This window comes from Dermacentor silvarum, chromosome 3, assembly GCF_013339745.2.
Source record: "Dermacentor silvarum isolate Dsil-2018 chromosome 3, BIME_Dsil_1.4, whole genome shotgun sequence".
Classification (NCBI taxonomy): domain Eukaryota; kingdom Metazoa; phylum Arthropoda; class Arachnida; order Ixodida; family Ixodidae; genus Dermacentor; species Dermacentor silvarum.
Window position 1 is genome coordinate 11,839,173 of NC_051156.1, and position 17,534 is coordinate 11,856,706.

The window sequence follows — 17,534 nt, forward strand, 5'->3', positions numbered from 1 at the left end:
CACTATGTCATACGGGAGCAAATTCCATTCTGCAATTGTTCGCATAAAAAATGAAAGCTTAAATACATTAATACAACTTTAGTAGGGCCTTGGATGATGAAATTATGAAACTAGGATAGGCGATATTCTAATGGACATTAAGAGAAAAGAATGGAGCTGGGCAGGCCACGTAATGCGTAGGGTGGATAACCGATGGACCATTAGAGTTACAGAATGAATACCGAGAGAAGGGAAGCGCAGTCGAGGACGGCAGAAAACTAGGTGGGGTGATGAAGTTAGGAAATTTGCAGGCGCAAGTTGGAATCAGCTAGCGCAAGGCAGGGGTAATTGGCGATCACAGGGAGAGGCCTTCGTCCTGCAGTGGACATAAAAATAGGCTGCTGCTGATGATGATATTATGAGCAACGTCATCATGCCTAGCCTTAATGCTGCACATCATCACCAAATTTTGCTGTGTGTTATGACATCATGATGGTGTTGATGATGAGCAGCATTTCAGGACCTGCTTCGGTATCACATTAAAATAGCTTGTGTTCCCTGTCTTTTTTACTTGCTAAGCATAGTCATTTTTCGTGCGAGTAATGGCAGAGATTTCAAACTTCAAAAATATGCTTTATTAAGTTATGTGCATTTAAATGTTATACAGTACCACCTTGATATAACAAACCTCGATTAAATGAAATTCACGATGTAACAACGTATTTTCATCTCCCGTTGTATAGTTCCATTGAATACCTTGTATCTTTTTTCACAATTTAGCTAAGTAATTTCATGAAACGGTTCCAGTTTAAGGAAGTTTTTGGCCACTTCAAGCATGTACTTGGGGCCTTTATGGCTGGTAAATCTAACAAGAAACTATAAAAATGTGGACTGAGGCAAACATTATTGGCAAGTGTCCTTCCACATGAAAAGTTACGGCTTGCGCAGTTGAGTTCAGTCTGAGGAAGCGCAAGGAAACATACAGATGGCAGGCTCCGTGGCAAAAAAAGCCGTCGAAGTGCAGTTGTTGAGACGCGGTATGCAGGAAACAGTGCTGCGTCATTTGTTGTGTCGGTAAACAACTTAATTGTGGAAGCCGTGGGGTGCGTGGCTGCTCAGAGTTTTCAGAGCAACATAATAGCTGACAATTCCTTCAAGGGGGGTGGGGGCATGAGACTTGCACCTGTATGCCTTCTTTTCCCGAGCGCATCTTTTCCTCCACCCTTGCGGCGGCTGCGCATGGCTGTCCATGTGCGGGCCACGCACCATATCCTGGGGGTAATCTGCAGCAAGTACAAGGGGCGAGCCGAGATGGTTGGTGCCTTGATGCGCCCTGTGTTCTTGCGCGTCTAGTGTTGGAGGTCATGTAATCTCAGTTTCCTAATAACATGGGGCAAAGTATTCGCTCGCGTTGTGACAGCGAGTGTTCGTTGTCATCGAGTGAGAGCTGTTCATGTTTGCATGAGTGCGCATTGAGAAATTGAAAAATTTCCAATCGTAAATTAGTACATAACTGGACCAATTGAACCAACTGGAACGTGACCAATTGGTTTTTGTTGGAGTGACCAAGTGTATCCAATGGGTGCCAGTTGGTTTGAAACCAATTGGTTGGAATTAATGGCCAATTGCACCAGTGGGAAATAACAATACATATATATACCCCACAAAGCAAACCTAAATAGGATTCCAGCTGTCAGAAACAGGTGTGCAATACTGTTTGCACACCTGTTTGCACACCTGCAATACTGTTTGCATGCAGTACTGCATGCAGGTGTGCATGCAGTACTGCATGCATATATAGGTATAACTCATTCCAGCTTCCTTGAATGGGTTCATAAACTGACAGTATGATTTCCCAGTTGGCTACGTTCTAGCTACTTTATTACTATTGGTAGTCCAATTAGACTGAGTTGGGAATGTAAGGTGGGCCTAGCTGATTCAAACTGGCAAGTGCAATTGGACTCAATTGGTTGCATCCCTGACTCAATCGTAGGCAAATGGAGGTAAGGATTTCCCATTAGGCCCAGTTGATTCTAATTGGCAAGTCCAATTGGACTCAATTGCTTTCACTTTGACTCAATCGTTACCAGTTGGAACTAGGGATTTTCCAATCGGTTCCCATTGGCTCCAGTTCATTTCTATTGGCAACTCCAATTGGTTTCTCCTCTGACCCAATCGTAACCGAATGGAAGTATAAGGATTTTCCAATTGGTTCATGTTGGTCCCAGTTGATTCCAATTGGAAAATATAATTGGAGTCAGTTGCTTTTTTTTTTGACTGGGGAGGCTCAAGGAGTTATGAGCAGAAACTCGGGCTGGTGAGAGGACGAGAAACAAAAGCAAGATGTGGCACTCATTTAATGGTGCATACTGTTAGTGCCGTGAGAAAAATCATCAGCCCAATAAAGATGGTTTAGAGCACATACAGAAGGCATTACCAAGTTATGACAGACAGCTTATTGCTACCCTCAAAAATAAATGTGTACAATCACTGCATTCTACCCATACTAATGTATGGGGCAGTAACTTGAAGGTTAACAAAGAAGCTCGAAAAAAAAATTAATGACTGCGCAATGAGCAAAAATTATAGGTGTAACGTGAAAAAACAGGAAGAGAGCGGTGTGGATCAGAGAGCAAACTGAGGCAGCCGATATTCTTGAGATCAAGAGGGGAAAATGAATCTGGGCAGGCCATTTAATGCACAGGGCAGATAATCGATGGATAATTTGAGTATGAGGAAGTACAATCAAGGTGCTGTGATGAAATTAAGAAATTTCCACCCATAGGATGGAATCAGCAGGCACTGGTCGCTGGGAGAGGCATTTATCCTGCAGTGGGCATGAAATGACGAGGAATATTTTTGATCACTAACACAGGGATTCAAGCGGTGCTCTTCTTGAGGTGGTGGGGCCTCACAATATCAAAGTCCTCAACAAAAAAAAGAAGTGCTGGCGTTGGGAGCCCAGGGGTCGCTCGATTGCTGCTCATTGCTGCACAGGTGTGGCCGTACCTGCTAGGCCACTATGCGCTGTCAAGCCTGCCGGAGGAGCGGCAGGAACGAGACGCCAGCACGCAGGCACAGTACGAGGCCACCCTGTCCGAGTGGCTGGCTGCCGAGGCCATGGTGCGCCACCGGGAGGGGCTGCACACCAAGCTCTCCTCCGAGAGCACCACCTCGGAGATACCACTCATTGGTGGGCACATCTTCTGGACTGTCAAACACTTGCTTTTTAATCAATCAATCAATCAATCAATCAATCAATCAATTATATCTAGCTATCTGTCGATCAATTGCTCATTTAATCAATCAATCAGTCTGAATTATTACTGCTTAATCGCAAGAAATAGACAAACTGTACGTGGACCAATAGTCTACATTGGCTAGTGGCTGGTCCAGTGAAAAATGTTTCAAACGGGTCAGCAGTGCAAAAAATAGTAATAATAAAAATATAAACAAAACATAAAAAGACATGTTCATAATTGCAGCACTACAATATATAGCAGGTAACATAATACAGTCAGAACACCTCTACAACAAACGTCATTACAACGAAATTATCTGTACAGCAGAGGATTCTGTATGTCCCGGATGAATCCCTATCCTTCTTATCTATTGTAAATGCTTTACAGCGAAGACCACTACGGGAAATTTGCCTGTACAACGAAAAATTTTAGGCATTATGGCTAATTTGTTGTTTCACAATGAATGCGAGTGCACTGCCCTGCTCAGCCACCACTGAGCTGTGGTCGCCGCTAGTGCTAGCGATGTGCTTGATGAGCATGCTGATCATCCAAAGTGTTTTAGTCCTGCTGTGGAAACCCATGGAACGCCTCAACTTGTTGACCACTTGTTGCAACACAGCAGCAGATGTGACGGATGATGAATACTTCACAATTGACAACGATGTCATCATTGTCAAAGGCATTACTGATAAAAAGGTTATAAAAGTGAATAAAGACACCAGTGATAAAGAGCTCGCATACCCACCAAAAATGCAGCAGATATGTATTCTGGCGATATAACTTTTGTTGCTACCGAGTTATGCCAAGGCCTAAACACGCTGCAAACCTTAATGCAATAAGGTTGGCTGCACTTGCACATTTTGTTGGACTAAGTGTGCAGAAGAATATAAGTAATTTCACTCAGTATCTCTTGAATTTATGGGAAACAAAGGTTTTATTTTGTGGGACAAGCTAAACCTGGCTCGATTGGAAACGACATGGTGTGCAATCTTTACAACAAGGGAACTGTATAATGAAGCATCTTGGAGGTCCCAAGTGCTTCGTTAAAAGATGTTTGACTATACACTGACGACTGCAAGTGAAAAGAACTGTTAACAGATCCTGATTCTACAAATAAATTATTTTGGAGTTATATTTAAAGTTCCATGCTACCTTAATTCTCAGGAGTAGCTTATTCCAAATTTTCGTCCCATGGAATTCAATTAATTGTTCTTTGTACTTCAGCATACCATACTTTAAAGCCTGTCCATACAGGCAGTAATGATTGTCTGCATAATAGGATGAAAATTTTTTTGCACTGGCTATGCGAAAGACTAAAACAAGGTAGGGGTGTGCGAATATCAACTTTTCAATTTTGAAGTAAATTCAAATAATGAAGACCAAGTACAAATTGAATTGAGCATTTGTCGAATACCTTTTTTTAATACAAATACTGTTGCTTTTGTAAAATGCCGTTTTTTCTTCACCAACTAGAGGTATGAAAAGAAAGCATGCTTATTCCACAGCAAATAACATACAGGAAAATTATGATTTGTAGTGAACAAAATTCTCTAGTACAACATTTTTGCTTGACAGTATCTCAAGTGCAGTTTTTTAGTGTTGTCATGAAGGAAGGATAGCTTCTCGACATGTTTGGGGAGCAGTGACACCCTCCTGCATCTCACAATTCCTTCAGACATCAAAAAGAGCTGCTTACTGGACATACTAGTGTCTGGTATCGGCAGGCATCTCTCTGCAAGCCGAGCCAACAGTGGGCACCATGCTTACACCACCACTTACATGGATATTTTTTTTTGGGGGGGGGGGCTAAATTTTCATCATGCGCATATCTGTCAACCTGTGCTTGCGGCAGTGAAAATTGCTGCCACAAGCAAGTGAAAAATTGCTGCTGGTTGATGAGCTCATCAAAGTTTTTTTCACAGTGCTGACATGGAAGGAACCTCTTCAGAGCTTTTGTTGTTGAGGACATGTCTGGGTTCCTTGGTGTTGAAATTTTCCTTGCTTCTTCTAAAGCCAGGTTTTTAATCCAGTTTGACATTGATCGAAGCATCCTGGGGGTACTCAATTACTTTATAATAGTCTACAAACAGTGCCAAGCTTGCCATTTGGTCGAATTTATAATTTGGAAACCGTGTGTCTAGACACTTAGCCAGATTGGCAGCAGACACAGAGGTTTCAACCTGGCGGCTGGTGTTGTCCAGGTTCATGAAGAGCAGCACAATGTAGGTAGTGGGTGTATTAGAACAGCTGATAGTGTCGGATAGCCATAAGCACCAGCAGGGGTTCGTGGCAGTGCCCCTTTTTTAACGTTTTATATGCTTCACTGCAATACATTTTATATGCTTCGCCGCATGACGCTTATGTACTGCGGTAAAGCTGACTTAAAAAACCGACAACATCAATTTCTAGCGGTTGGAATATTTCGAATAGTAAAAGTGTCAGTCGAAACAAATCGAATATTGACCGATTCGAATCGAATATTCGGTGCTTCGAATATGTGCACACAGTTAAAACAATCAAATAAAGCAAGCATAAAAACGTATAATTGCCTGTACACTCAGGTGTACTGTATACTGTTGTAGCAAGTTCTTGAGTTCATATATATATATATATATATATATATATATATATATATATATATATATATATATATTGAAACAAGGGCAGGCACATGTAGAAAAGCAAAAGCGTTTAATTTCAACGTTTCGGCTGGGGTCCGGCCTTCATCAACAGTGCGATTGCAAGCACCCAGAGCTCAGTTTATACATTGTCTCTGTAAGGGTGAAAAGCATATAAAAAAAACCGTACAACGTCACGCGTACATTCACTCACGCCAAAAAAAGAAAAAGTAAAAACGCTTAGGTAGCCTATGAATACAAACATGCGTAGATTCAGTAGCATCCACAAGAGAGGTGTGCGAGAAATGTAAGATGGAAAGACGCAGCCAGTGGAATGCAGGAGAGAGTGGTCACATGTTAGCGTAGAGCATGCAAGGGGTCGCAGCTGCCTGAAGAGTGTTTCTCCTGCTCTTTGTTTGAAGTTAGTGCAACTTTTGTGAGATCATGAATGAAGGCCCATAAAGGGCTGCAGCTATGCTAACGAAATAAAACTACATAAACCCGGCCACAGCGGCCGCATTTCGATGAGGGCGAAATGCGAAAACACCCGTGTACTTAGATTTAGGGGCACGTGAATGTACTCCAGGTGGTCGAAATTTTTCGGATTCCCCCACTGCAGCGTGCCTCATAATCAGATCGTGGTTTTGACACGTAAAACCCCACAATTTTTTTTTGAAAACTACATAAAGGAGGAGTGCAACGATTTTGATTACGTTGTAGCAGATGGTTGCTGAATCGTTGAGGTGTTTACGTGAACACTTGGGACAGCCTCATCGGAAAGAGAGTCTCCATACATACTGAGGACAAATGTGCGCTTGCATGACATGTAACGCGTGTTTGAAAATTTATCTTGAAAGCAAGCTGTGTCAACCTTGTTGAGAGGCATTATGCAATGTCTTCGCAACACTGGCACGGTAGGAAGTTAGAGGTTTAAGCAATGAGTGTTGTATCCCTGTTACTGCAGGTCCTAAGGACACACACTTGAGCAACGAGGTCTTTGAAGATGGCAGCAGCGATGGTGGAGGCTCCATGGATGCTGCTGCCCATGATGAAGCAGTGTGCGAAGGGGAAGAGATAGCATGGGAAATCGATAGCAGCCACAGCCCAGCCCACACAGGCACTGGTAAGTCAAAGGAAATGAAAGCGTACGCACTGCCGTTCGGATATGTTTCCACAAAAAATTTCACAATATGATCAACACAGTCGTAAAAAAAAAAACAAATGTGCTTTGCCACGTGACACTTCCCTTTCCTCTCACGTGCCTAAAATGGTGAGAGGCGATTCTGAGCATGCAACTCACTCTGTCCACTAGTTTCTTTTTTTTTCTTTAGTAATTTCCAACTTTCAGCCCTTGCACAATGGCTTCTTGCAAACGGGAGCCGGCACTAGCCAGCTCTCAAGTGGCTGGAGCAAATACAGCTCATTTTGTGCTGTTGTCTGAATTTCGCACAAGGCCCTGACCCTCATCTGTGATTACTAACTGCCGTGCAGTCGCCCTATATAGCCAAGCTCACTGGCATGGAAGCAATCAGACAAAAACAATATGCAATAATTTTGTCCAAAAGAGCATTTGTTTCAACCCAGTAGTATTGCTGCGTGCAGAATTTTATCAGCTGGCCAGGATGATGTTTTCCTGGGTCATATGGAGAACAATAGCAGATGGTGTTGAAATTGATGAGCAGAGATGTCCACCCATCATTCTTTTCTCGCTATGGCTGGCAGTCAACTCCCTCGACGCTTGTGTCACTTACCCCATTGATGGATCTATGCAGCTAGGAAATTTACAGGTACAGGGTGGGCGCAGTTGATGCAGGATAGGGGTAAATTCTGATATTTGGGAGGCCCTCTAGGTATGCTTTAGACTTAAGAAACAAGTTGAAGACGGATGAACACGATGTCATAGCTGCTTTGATTTGTGTTTGAGAGAAGCTGGTGAAGAAAACATTGGCCCTCAGTGTTTGCCATCTTCTCCATTAATCATCCGTCTTGCCTGAATAAAGTTTTTTTAAAAGCAATGCTAAAGTTCGAAAATAGCCTGATTCGCTTGTTTTAGAAGCTTGCTCAAACGCAGGCCAACAAGCAGGAGCGGAGGAGGAAGGCCAAGTGGTGGAAGAAGACGAAGAAGAAGGGGACGCTCGACCTCCTGTTGATCCCCTGCAGTTGCTGCAGCCGCCAGTTGTCGACGACGAGTCCAGCTGTGTGTCACCAGCCTCTTCCAGTGGAGGAGTCTACTCGGTAAGTGCAACCTGGCTGCGATTGCTGGTACCATGAAAGATTGGGCCATTTGGTTCTGATGATGCTGATATATGGGGTCTTATGGTGCAAGCACCAATGATGGCCAAAAAGTGCCAGGAAATGGTACAATGTTGTTGTGGATGCGGTCAATGGCAAAAGGTAGATGTAATGTGGCTGTATAGAGGCCTAAAAACAGTTGCTGTAAAGTGCATAAAGTATCTAAGAATTAAAATACTGAAAATCACAATGAGGTGTGTAATCACCATAAGAGGTATGCTACCAAGGAATTGATGTACTAAAATGTGTCAATGCCAGCAGCACTACCCACTAAGCCACAAAATTTTCTAGAAGCTCAATCAGCCCTGCCTTGAGTGGTACGGTCTTCAGTTCAAGCACTTTAACGACTGCGCCGTCTATGATTTCTTGCTTTTGTTTGCCTTCAATTTTGTTTTTATTCTGAATTTTCACCGTTTGAAGTTGATTTTGTTCAGTTGTGGCAACTGCAATATTTGTTCAGCTTGCGTTTAAAGTGCTTCTTTGATCAAATAAACATTTAGTTGTGAGTTAACGCTTGTGGTGTCCATTTCTTCTCCATCCTTGTCTTTTCTCGTTAAGCTCATTTTACCATAGATTCGTACCAACTCACCCCATTCTGAACATGCCAGTGCTTTTATGAATATAGTGCTTTATTATGCTGCAATGTTTTTAGTGTCACGTGGCCCTACACAAAGCATTTGTTTGTTTTTACCAGGTGTCATGTTGTAAAGGGGCTCTGTGACATTATTTTGCTGCAAGTGGTGTGCTGCAACACGTTCGTTGTATGGTCCCAAGGCGACTGTAAAAAAATGATAAAAATGCACACTGGTAAACAAAAGTAATTCAACTTACAAATTCAAAATAAAATGTTGCAGTTTTGTTCGAAATGTGAAACATTGATTGCAATAGCAAATTATTAGACAGCTATACAAAGTAAGGGTAATAGATTTATTGGCCGTTAAATTTGTTAACATTTGTTAACCAACTAAATTACCACACATGGTGTCATACGTGAACAGGCAAATATGAACATATCTTGATGACTCTTGCTGTCAAAACGCTGGCGTAAGGAAGGGCGGCAGCAGCAGCAGCGAGCGAATCGCCCTTCGTGCTGCCTCTCCTTCAATGTGGACTAAGCGGCGAGAACACAAAGCACACGAAGCCATCAGCTCACGGCGGGCCTATACTCTGCACACGCCGCAGATTGCCTTCAAGATAGGGCCCGTGTATTTGTGATCAGCAGCACCATACACAGCCGCCGCTGATGTAGAATGTCCCCCTGATGCCTTGCTAGCGATGGAAGACAGTGCGCTTCCTCACTGCTGTCTTCCCTTGCACACGCGAGATCAAGCTACCATGGTTCTCTGCTCACCCTCGCATGCTTTCACTTGTACCCACAGCATACGGCACGCAGTCGCGATGTTGTCGCACTTATACTTTATACGGAACATCACGGCAATGGCGGAAATTCGCCTGGAGTGTCTATATTATTGCCATGTCAATAAAAAGCAGACAAAAAAAGGAGGCATGCCCTTTCACATTTAACTCATCCAACAAAGACTTCTGCTGTTTCCAAAGTACGGCTTACATACAGTGGTAGCAGAAGCTGTCTTTCCATTGTGGCCTTCCCAAAACAATCCGCAGCCGTGATTTCTGATGGATATAGTTACGTTAGTGGAGCACGGGTGGCAAGACCTTCCGAGGGTTTCCACAACACCTGATAAAACATTAATGCTGCGTCATTGTTGTCACAGAATGGGGAAAAATCCAACACATTTACACTAGCAGAGAGGTACAACATGGCTGTTGCAATTATATTTCTGCATGATGTAGTTGACGTCGTGTCACATGATGGCGCCACCACTGCTGTTCAGGTTGTGCATGACCAGTAAACAGCTAGAATATGTTTACAGGCAAGTTATAACTCTCTAATTCGTTTCTCTAATATGACAAAATTGGAACACATTATCTCACAAATAAGTGACGTGCTGTGCACCGTCTCAACGCCTTTGGAAGAATCTGAACTGCGACCGCACCAAACGCAATGTGAAGAGCGTGCTTTGTGTAAACCGTGAAAGTGCAATTAATTTTAATGTTTGAGAATTAGGAGTGTTAAAGTGGAAAAAGTGTATGTGTGTGAAGTGCAAGAAGCCGGTCATGTTGTAGAGGTAGAGTGTGCGTATGTGCCAGTAGCGCACCAAGGATCTCTGCCAGGGGGGACGGGTGAATTTTTGTGCGTGTGTGTGTGTGGGAGGGGAAGGGCAAGCACTTTGCATAATATGCAATTTCCCTGCTTTAGCCAGAGGAATCCAGCAGCAAATAAAATGCCTAATAATTATAATGATGACACCAAGGATGATGATGATGCATATTTCTTCAGCGTTTTACTCAAAGTCTTGAAAGAGCTTGATAGGGTCAAGAATTCAGTCTGCAGAGCAGTGCACGTGGTCATCCGTTGAAGCTCTTACCCTAAATGGTTGTGGCAGCAGTGAGTGGTGGCAGTGTCTAAGGATGTTACTTATGACTGATGGAGTGGGAGAACTCGGGAATGTCAGTAATAGCGTGGATAGAGCACAAAAATAATAATGTGTATGTTATAAACTGTCACTCGCACGTCATCAGCGTGAACGAACTTGGGTTAATTCGGCCTCAGAGGAGGGGGAGTTAGAAACCCCGAACCCCCCCGTCAGTGCGCCACTGGTATGTGTGTATATACATATTATCGTAACGGCAACGAAGAACGCCGCAAGTGAAAGAAGAGGCAGAAGGGCAAGCAGAAGGATAGAGCAGCAGTGGGTCAGGGGAATAGTTGGTTTTGGGATTGTTGAGACTTGGGTGTGTTGTGGACAGCTTGGAACCCATTCAAGGTACTGGACTTCCGCTATATATGTAAAGCCACCAGGCAATGAAGCCAAGGAAAGCATAGGGGTAATTAGCTGTAGTTGAAAATGTTGAAAATGAAATGTGAAGGTTGTTCCTTCGGTCCGCACTGGCAACAAGTTATATTTTCGTCCACTTCCATTTATCTATTTTTCATTGTTTTCTACATTTCAATCTCAGCCACAGCTAATCACACCTATCCTTTCTTTGGCTTTATTGCCTGCTTGCTTTATATGGTCGTGAATAACAAAAATCGAGCCCCTCTGTTTTCCTTCTTGTTTATTTATAACGAGGGTCTCGAATCTGGCAGCCTTGATGCCAATACTAGATGCATACGAGGGTTTATTAGCCATGTGCCTGCTCCCCCAAGTTCACGTGTTACGTGACGCCATTGGGTAAAAAAGGGTGTTCCACATCAGCCCAGTGGTGCTGGCTAACACTCCCAGAGCTAGATTTAGTACACATAAATGTTTGAGTTAGTGGATGGATTGATGGTCGTCGCTGTAGCACAGTAGCACAGTTGGTAGTGCATCGCATGTGTGTATAATATTTCCTGCAAGAGAATCAAACAAAAACAAGACACGACTCATTTTTCAGGACAATCGCTACAACTCAATATTATGTTGCTGCATTAATAAAGACGAGTCAGCTCTTGTTTTTTCAAAAAATAAATGGTACTGCGTTCCTTTGAATGCGCACTAGATCTCTGATATCGGACAGGACAGCGCATTGTCCTGTCCATTTAGTTAATTTTTTCAGCTGTCCCATTGTCTGCACTTCTTTGCGATAATCTCTGACATTTTTTTTATTGTGGAGGTGCCAGGAAATTACGGCACATTCTAGTTTTGGCCTAATACAAGAGTTGTAGGCTGACTGTCTAACACTATAAGGGGCCGATATGAGTTTTCTCTTAAGCAGCCACAACTAAGTATTGCTGAAGCACAAATATAATACATATGCAAAGACCACCCTGTCAAAAAAGCAATTTACTTCAATTGGGAAATTTCCAATAGGTACCAACTGTAAAATTTCCAATTATAAATTAGTACATAATTAGACCACACAATTGGTTGGTCCAACATGACCAATTGGTTTTGTTGGAGTGACCAATCGTACCCAATGTGTACAAATCAATTGGTTGAATGACCAATTGCACCAATGGGGAATACCAACACACATACTGTAAAATTTCGAGCAAGCCCCCCCCCCCCCCCCCTTCCCTAAAGCAAGTCGAAATTAGAGTCACCTAGAATACTGGGGCATGTCTAAAGCGTCACGCGAATGCATGGGAGGAGTGAGGACTTCTTCTTGGGAACTCCCGCGCCGCGGCGCTGCTGTACTTGGCCCGTGGTCTGGTACAGCACCCAACACCGGTTGTACGTCGATTCGCGGCGCGAGCTGTAGCTTTTTTAGGCGGGTCCCAGGCAATCAGAAAGCAGGATTCAGTATTGAACGTAGCAAAACACCAGTAAAGGGCAGAATTTGATGACCAGGAGTTGGGAAAAGATGCAGAAAGGATAAGAATAGTAAAAGTAAACTTTGCTACATTAACATGCAGGGTGGTCGCAAGCAGGAAAAATGGCTGGAAATCCAAACGCGGCTAAATGATGAAGCAATTAGCGTGTATGCCTTAACCGAAACGCATCTACGAGATTTCGAGCAGCCGCCTGTTATTGACAATTTTGTATGGGCAGGGTGCAACAGAATGACCGGGTCAAGGAAAGGCGGAGGCGTAGGCATACTAATTAGGCGAGGTCTGAAGTGGCAAAGGGTAAAAGAGACATGTAAAGAGCATTTAAGGATTAGCTACACATGGCAAGGCAAAAAGATGTGGCTGGGAGTAGCTTGCCTATGGACAGATAGCGATAGCAGAGAAAAAAAATAAACAATTGGTTGATTGCATTAGAAGCGATATTAATGAGTTCAGTAAATTGGGCCAGGTGACATTAGTGGGAGATATGAACACACACATGGACGATTTAGATGGATATACTGATTACAACGGCTCTCTAGTGCTGGATCTGGGTGATGAACAGAACCTTATAGTAGTTAACAGGGAGAAAAAGTGTCATGGACAGGTAACGTGGCAATGCGGAAATGGGCAGTCATGTATCGACTATGCCTTAGTCTCGGAAATGGTCTACGAATAACTAGACCAAATGATAATAGACGAAAATGAAAAAAATAGCCTGGAAAGTGATCATAGACGTTTAGCATTAAAGTTGGGCGAGATACCAACGCCGAACATGAACCAATAGCCTCAGAGTTTTAAAAAATGAATGACGAGCAAGTAACAGAGATCGCAAAAATAGAGAAGAAAATTGAGGCTTTTCCTACAGCAGTCTGGGAATATAAGGAACTGGTGGACATTATGCAGCATGAAATAAGGCATACATGGCAAAACAATTGTTGGATTAGAAAGAGGAAATCACGTAAGTGGTGGAACAAGGAAATAAAACAAGCTATATAAGAGCATAAAGAGGCAATTAGGGCTCATCGACAAGCCAAAAAGTTGGGATTACAAGAAGAAGAGGTGCTCCTTAGATGGAATAGTACATACCTAGAAAAGAAAAGGGTAGCGAGTGAGCTCGTGCAAGAGAAAATTAAATGCGCAAGTGAACGTTGGGCGCATAACATTCACAAAAGAGACAAAGGTGCCCCAAAAAAATTCTGGAACCATATAAAAGCACTCGGAGCTCCAACTAAAAACTCGCAAATGGCTATAAGGGATGAAGACGGTAACATCTACGAAGGAGACGATGCGCTGTGGTACATTACAGACGTTATTAGGGATAACTTCCACACAAGAAAAAGCGTAGTTCAGACAACAGATCCAGCAACAGCAGAGAGGCTTAAGAGACAGAAATTTTGCATAGAAAGCTTTTATTGGAAAAAGGCAGCAGAAAATGTCCCTAATAACACGGCAGCAGGACCCGATGAAATCCTAATACAGCTAATCAAAAACCTCGGTCCAAAAAGCAAGGCACTGCTGACTAATGCCATAGAGCAAGTGATTAGAACAAAGAAAATTCCCGTTGGATGGCATGAAAGCAAGATGAACCTCATCTACAAAGGCAAAGGAGATAAGGATAAGACGAGATAAGATAAGGCGAGTTACAGTATATATAGAATGGTAATGCAAGCCATAAAATTAGAACTGTCGAAGTGGGTGAAGAAAAATGATGTATTGGGGGAATTACAGAATGGGTTCAGGCCAGGCAGACGCTTAGCGGATAATATGTTTGTACTAACTCAGTGCATAGTGATTTCAGTAGCTCAGAAAAGACCTTTAGCGATAACATATCTAGATATTGAAGGAGCTTATGACAACATAGACAGGGAATTGTTATGGGATATTCTTAAGCATGAAGGCATAGATAACGATTTCGGGGAGCTGCTGAGGGATATATAAAGACAACCAAGTACAAGTTGTATGGGAAGGTCGAAAAGGTAATGAAATGGTGTGAATTCACAAAGAATTGAAGCAAGGATGTCCTCTGTCTCCGTTGTTGTTCACACTTAACGTTAAAGAAAAAGGACTGGAAAACAGCAAATTAGGGTTTGATTTATCCTACATGCATACTGGACAAATGGTGCAACCGAAGGTCCCTGGACTGATGTACGCAGACGACATCGTGCTACTAGCGGACAATAAAAAAGATTTACAGATAATTGCAGATATTTGTGGCAACGCAGTGACAAATCTAGGCCACACTAGTGGCCACACTTAGTGGGGCCACACTAAGTATGAGGTGGTGTGTGGAATTTGGAAAGGAGTAATGGTGCCTATGCTAACGTTCGCAACTGCCATTCTATGCTTAAAATAGGATATCATGTCGGGGTTGGAAGTTAACCAAAGATCAGTAGGCCGGTTGGCTTTGGGAGCCCACGGTAAAACCACGAATGAGGCAGTGCAGGGTGACATGGGTTGGGCCTCTTTTGAAGTCAGAGAAGCACAGAGCAAAATTTGTTTTCAAGAAAGGCTCAGGAACATGGATGAAAATAAATGGGCGGCTAAAGTGCACAAGTATCTGTACATGAAAAGTGTGGACACAAAATGGAAGTTGGCAGTCAAGGAAGTTGGCAACCAAGTGCAGGATAAGCAAAACTGTAAATAGACAACCAGGAGCCATCAGGAAGAAAGTGAGAGAAATAGAGACAGTGAATGGGATGCAAAGAATGGAAACAAAAAGGACCATGGAGATGTAGAAGAATGAGAAGAAAGAAATTAGAAGAAAGAAATTAGAAGGGTGAAATCTGTACGATAACACAAAGGGCAGTGCCTTGCTATTTGAGGCGCGAGCCGGTTGCCTAAGGACCAAAACATAGCGGAGCAAATAATTCGGAATTAGATGAGGTATGTGTATGGTGCACCATGAGGATGTGCACCACTCAGCACATCCTCATGGAATGCGACGGCCCAGCGAGAACGGATTCACCCAGCGAGAACCGTAGGTAACGTACAACTTCCAGAAGTGCTTGGGTTTAAAGTGGAAGGCAACATTACCAGATCAGCCGTAGAGATGATTAGAGTACTGGTGGAAAAAAAGCAGGGAAAAGATTGATACGACCTGATTTCTTAAAATCATACGTAGCGGTACAAGGTAAACCTTGGGGAAAAAAGAAAACGAATAATGAGAGATATACAAAAATGCTAGATAAAGAACCTGATTAAAATTGGCTGTGGCCTAACTCAGTTATGCCTGGGTGTGCGTAGCGAGAGGTACGGTTAACGTTATTGTTTAGCTTGGTGTTTCATTCCATCGTTGATCCGCGGCCCTGGCACGAGATGCCGAACTAGATGACGAACCATCCTCATCTGAATGCACTTGCCTGGCCGCTTCGTACTTAAGACGCTTCTCGAGGCGTGAGGCTCGTTCTTCCTCCGTCTCCTCGGCTCGCTGCCTCCTTTTGGATTCGTTCCGACGACGAAGCCTGGCTTCTTTCAGTCTCTCCGACTCACTTTCTATATCTGCCGACGAATCCCACCGAGCCGCCCCTAAACACCGTCAAATATAGCGACCGCATTGACGCCGTTTCCGAGGCGCACAGAGTTGCCAGCTCCTGGTAGTACCGTAATTTTGCTCCATTACCCGCGCGCTTTGTGCGGGCCCAGTTCTCCGACGGTACGAAGCGAAACCGATACGCATCGCATAACACTCAGGCCGCTTTCTTGCGCGATGGAAGCTATGTGTACATATTGAAGCTTTCGCTGGATCTGAAACTGAGACGCGTCGCACAATCCTCGGGGCGGTCTCTTGCGCTGCGGGCGCTGGATTACGACGGGACGACGCGAAACCGAGGCATGTCGCATAACCCGGGTCGCTTTCTTGCGCGATGGGTGCTACGTGTACGTGTTGAAACTTTCGCTGGATCTGAAACTGAGACGCGTCGCACAATCCTCAGGCCGGTCTCTTGCGCTGCGGGCGCTGGATTACAACGGGACGACGCGAAACCGAGGCACGTCGCATAACCCGGGTCGCTTTCTTGCGCGATGGGTGCTACGTGTACATATTGAAGCTTTCGCTGGATCTGAAACAAACACGTCGCACATTCCTCGGGGCGGTCTCATCGCGCTGCGGGCGCTGGCTGTGACGGGACGACGCGAAACCGAGGCGCGTCGCATAATCCGGGTCGCTTTCTTGCGCGATGGGTGCTACGTGTACGTGTTGAAACTTTCGCTGGATCTGAAACTGAGACGCGTCGCACAATCCTCGGGGCAGTCTCTCGCGCTGCGGGACGATGAGAAACCGAGACGCGTCGCATAACCCGGGCCGCTTTCTTGCGCGATGGGTGCTATATGTGTACGTATTGAAGCTTTCGCTGGATCTGAAACTGAGACGCGTCGCAAAACCTTTTTTTTTTCTCGGCACGAGCGTGGTTCTTGGCGTAATTTGCATCGCGCGTAAATTTTTCTTTCAGTGCTTTCCGTCGTCACAGCTGCATAAATTTCCTAAATATGCAGTGAATGCGCTTGGGTGCTGCAGCGAATACTGCAGTGCAACCGAGGTATTTTTCTCGACTGGAGAGGGTCACGGCTGGAGCAGCGTGAAATTTACGAACTCTGCCGATGCATCATTGGAGTGGCTCTGAAAAGAGCCTTTTTCGAAAAAGAAAAAAAAAGTTGAGGAAGCGGTGGATGTTCGACAGCAGGGGCTGTCAGGCAGTTGCTCGAGGTCGTCTTAGAAGGGGGTACCGGCGGGCGATTGCCTCCATCAGCCGAAGGAAGCAGTCTGTGATCCCCGGTCGCCCGTTGAGCGACATCCACCAGATCCAGGCAAGATGCGAGCGCAGCAGGGCCGGCATGTTCCGCTGCCGTTCCGAACGAGTCGGCGCTTCGCTTTCTGCCACTCGCTCTCTATGCGTTGGGTGTTGGACCCTGTGTTGAACCACAGCGTCCACAAAGTTGACGCTGTGGTTGACGGTGTGCCAGTCCAGGTTCAATGGCGCTCCATTGGAATCCACAATGCTGGGTATGCATTGATATGCAGCCCATTCGTCGCTGTAAACTGTGGTCCTTGGGAGGACATTTTTGGCGATGAGT

The 17,534-nt window shown here is 44.3% G+C and overlaps 1 protein-coding gene across 1 annotated transcript in view; it reads left to right on the forward strand.

Annotated features, from left to right (window-relative positions):
- LOC119445320 (small G protein signaling modulator 2-like) overlaps positions 1 to 17,534 on the forward strand; it is a 161,522-nt gene that overhangs the window by 58,831 nt on the left and 85,157 nt on the right. The window contains exons 14-16 of the mRNA XM_037709634.2: positions 2,977 to 3,172; positions 6,804 to 6,962; positions 7,911 to 8,074. Coding sequence (XP_037565562.2) covers positions 2,977 to 3,172; positions 6,804 to 6,962; positions 7,911 to 8,074 — 519 coding nt within the window. The remainder of the gene's footprint in view (positions 1 to 2,976; positions 3,173 to 6,803; positions 6,963 to 7,910; positions 8,075 to 17,534) is intronic.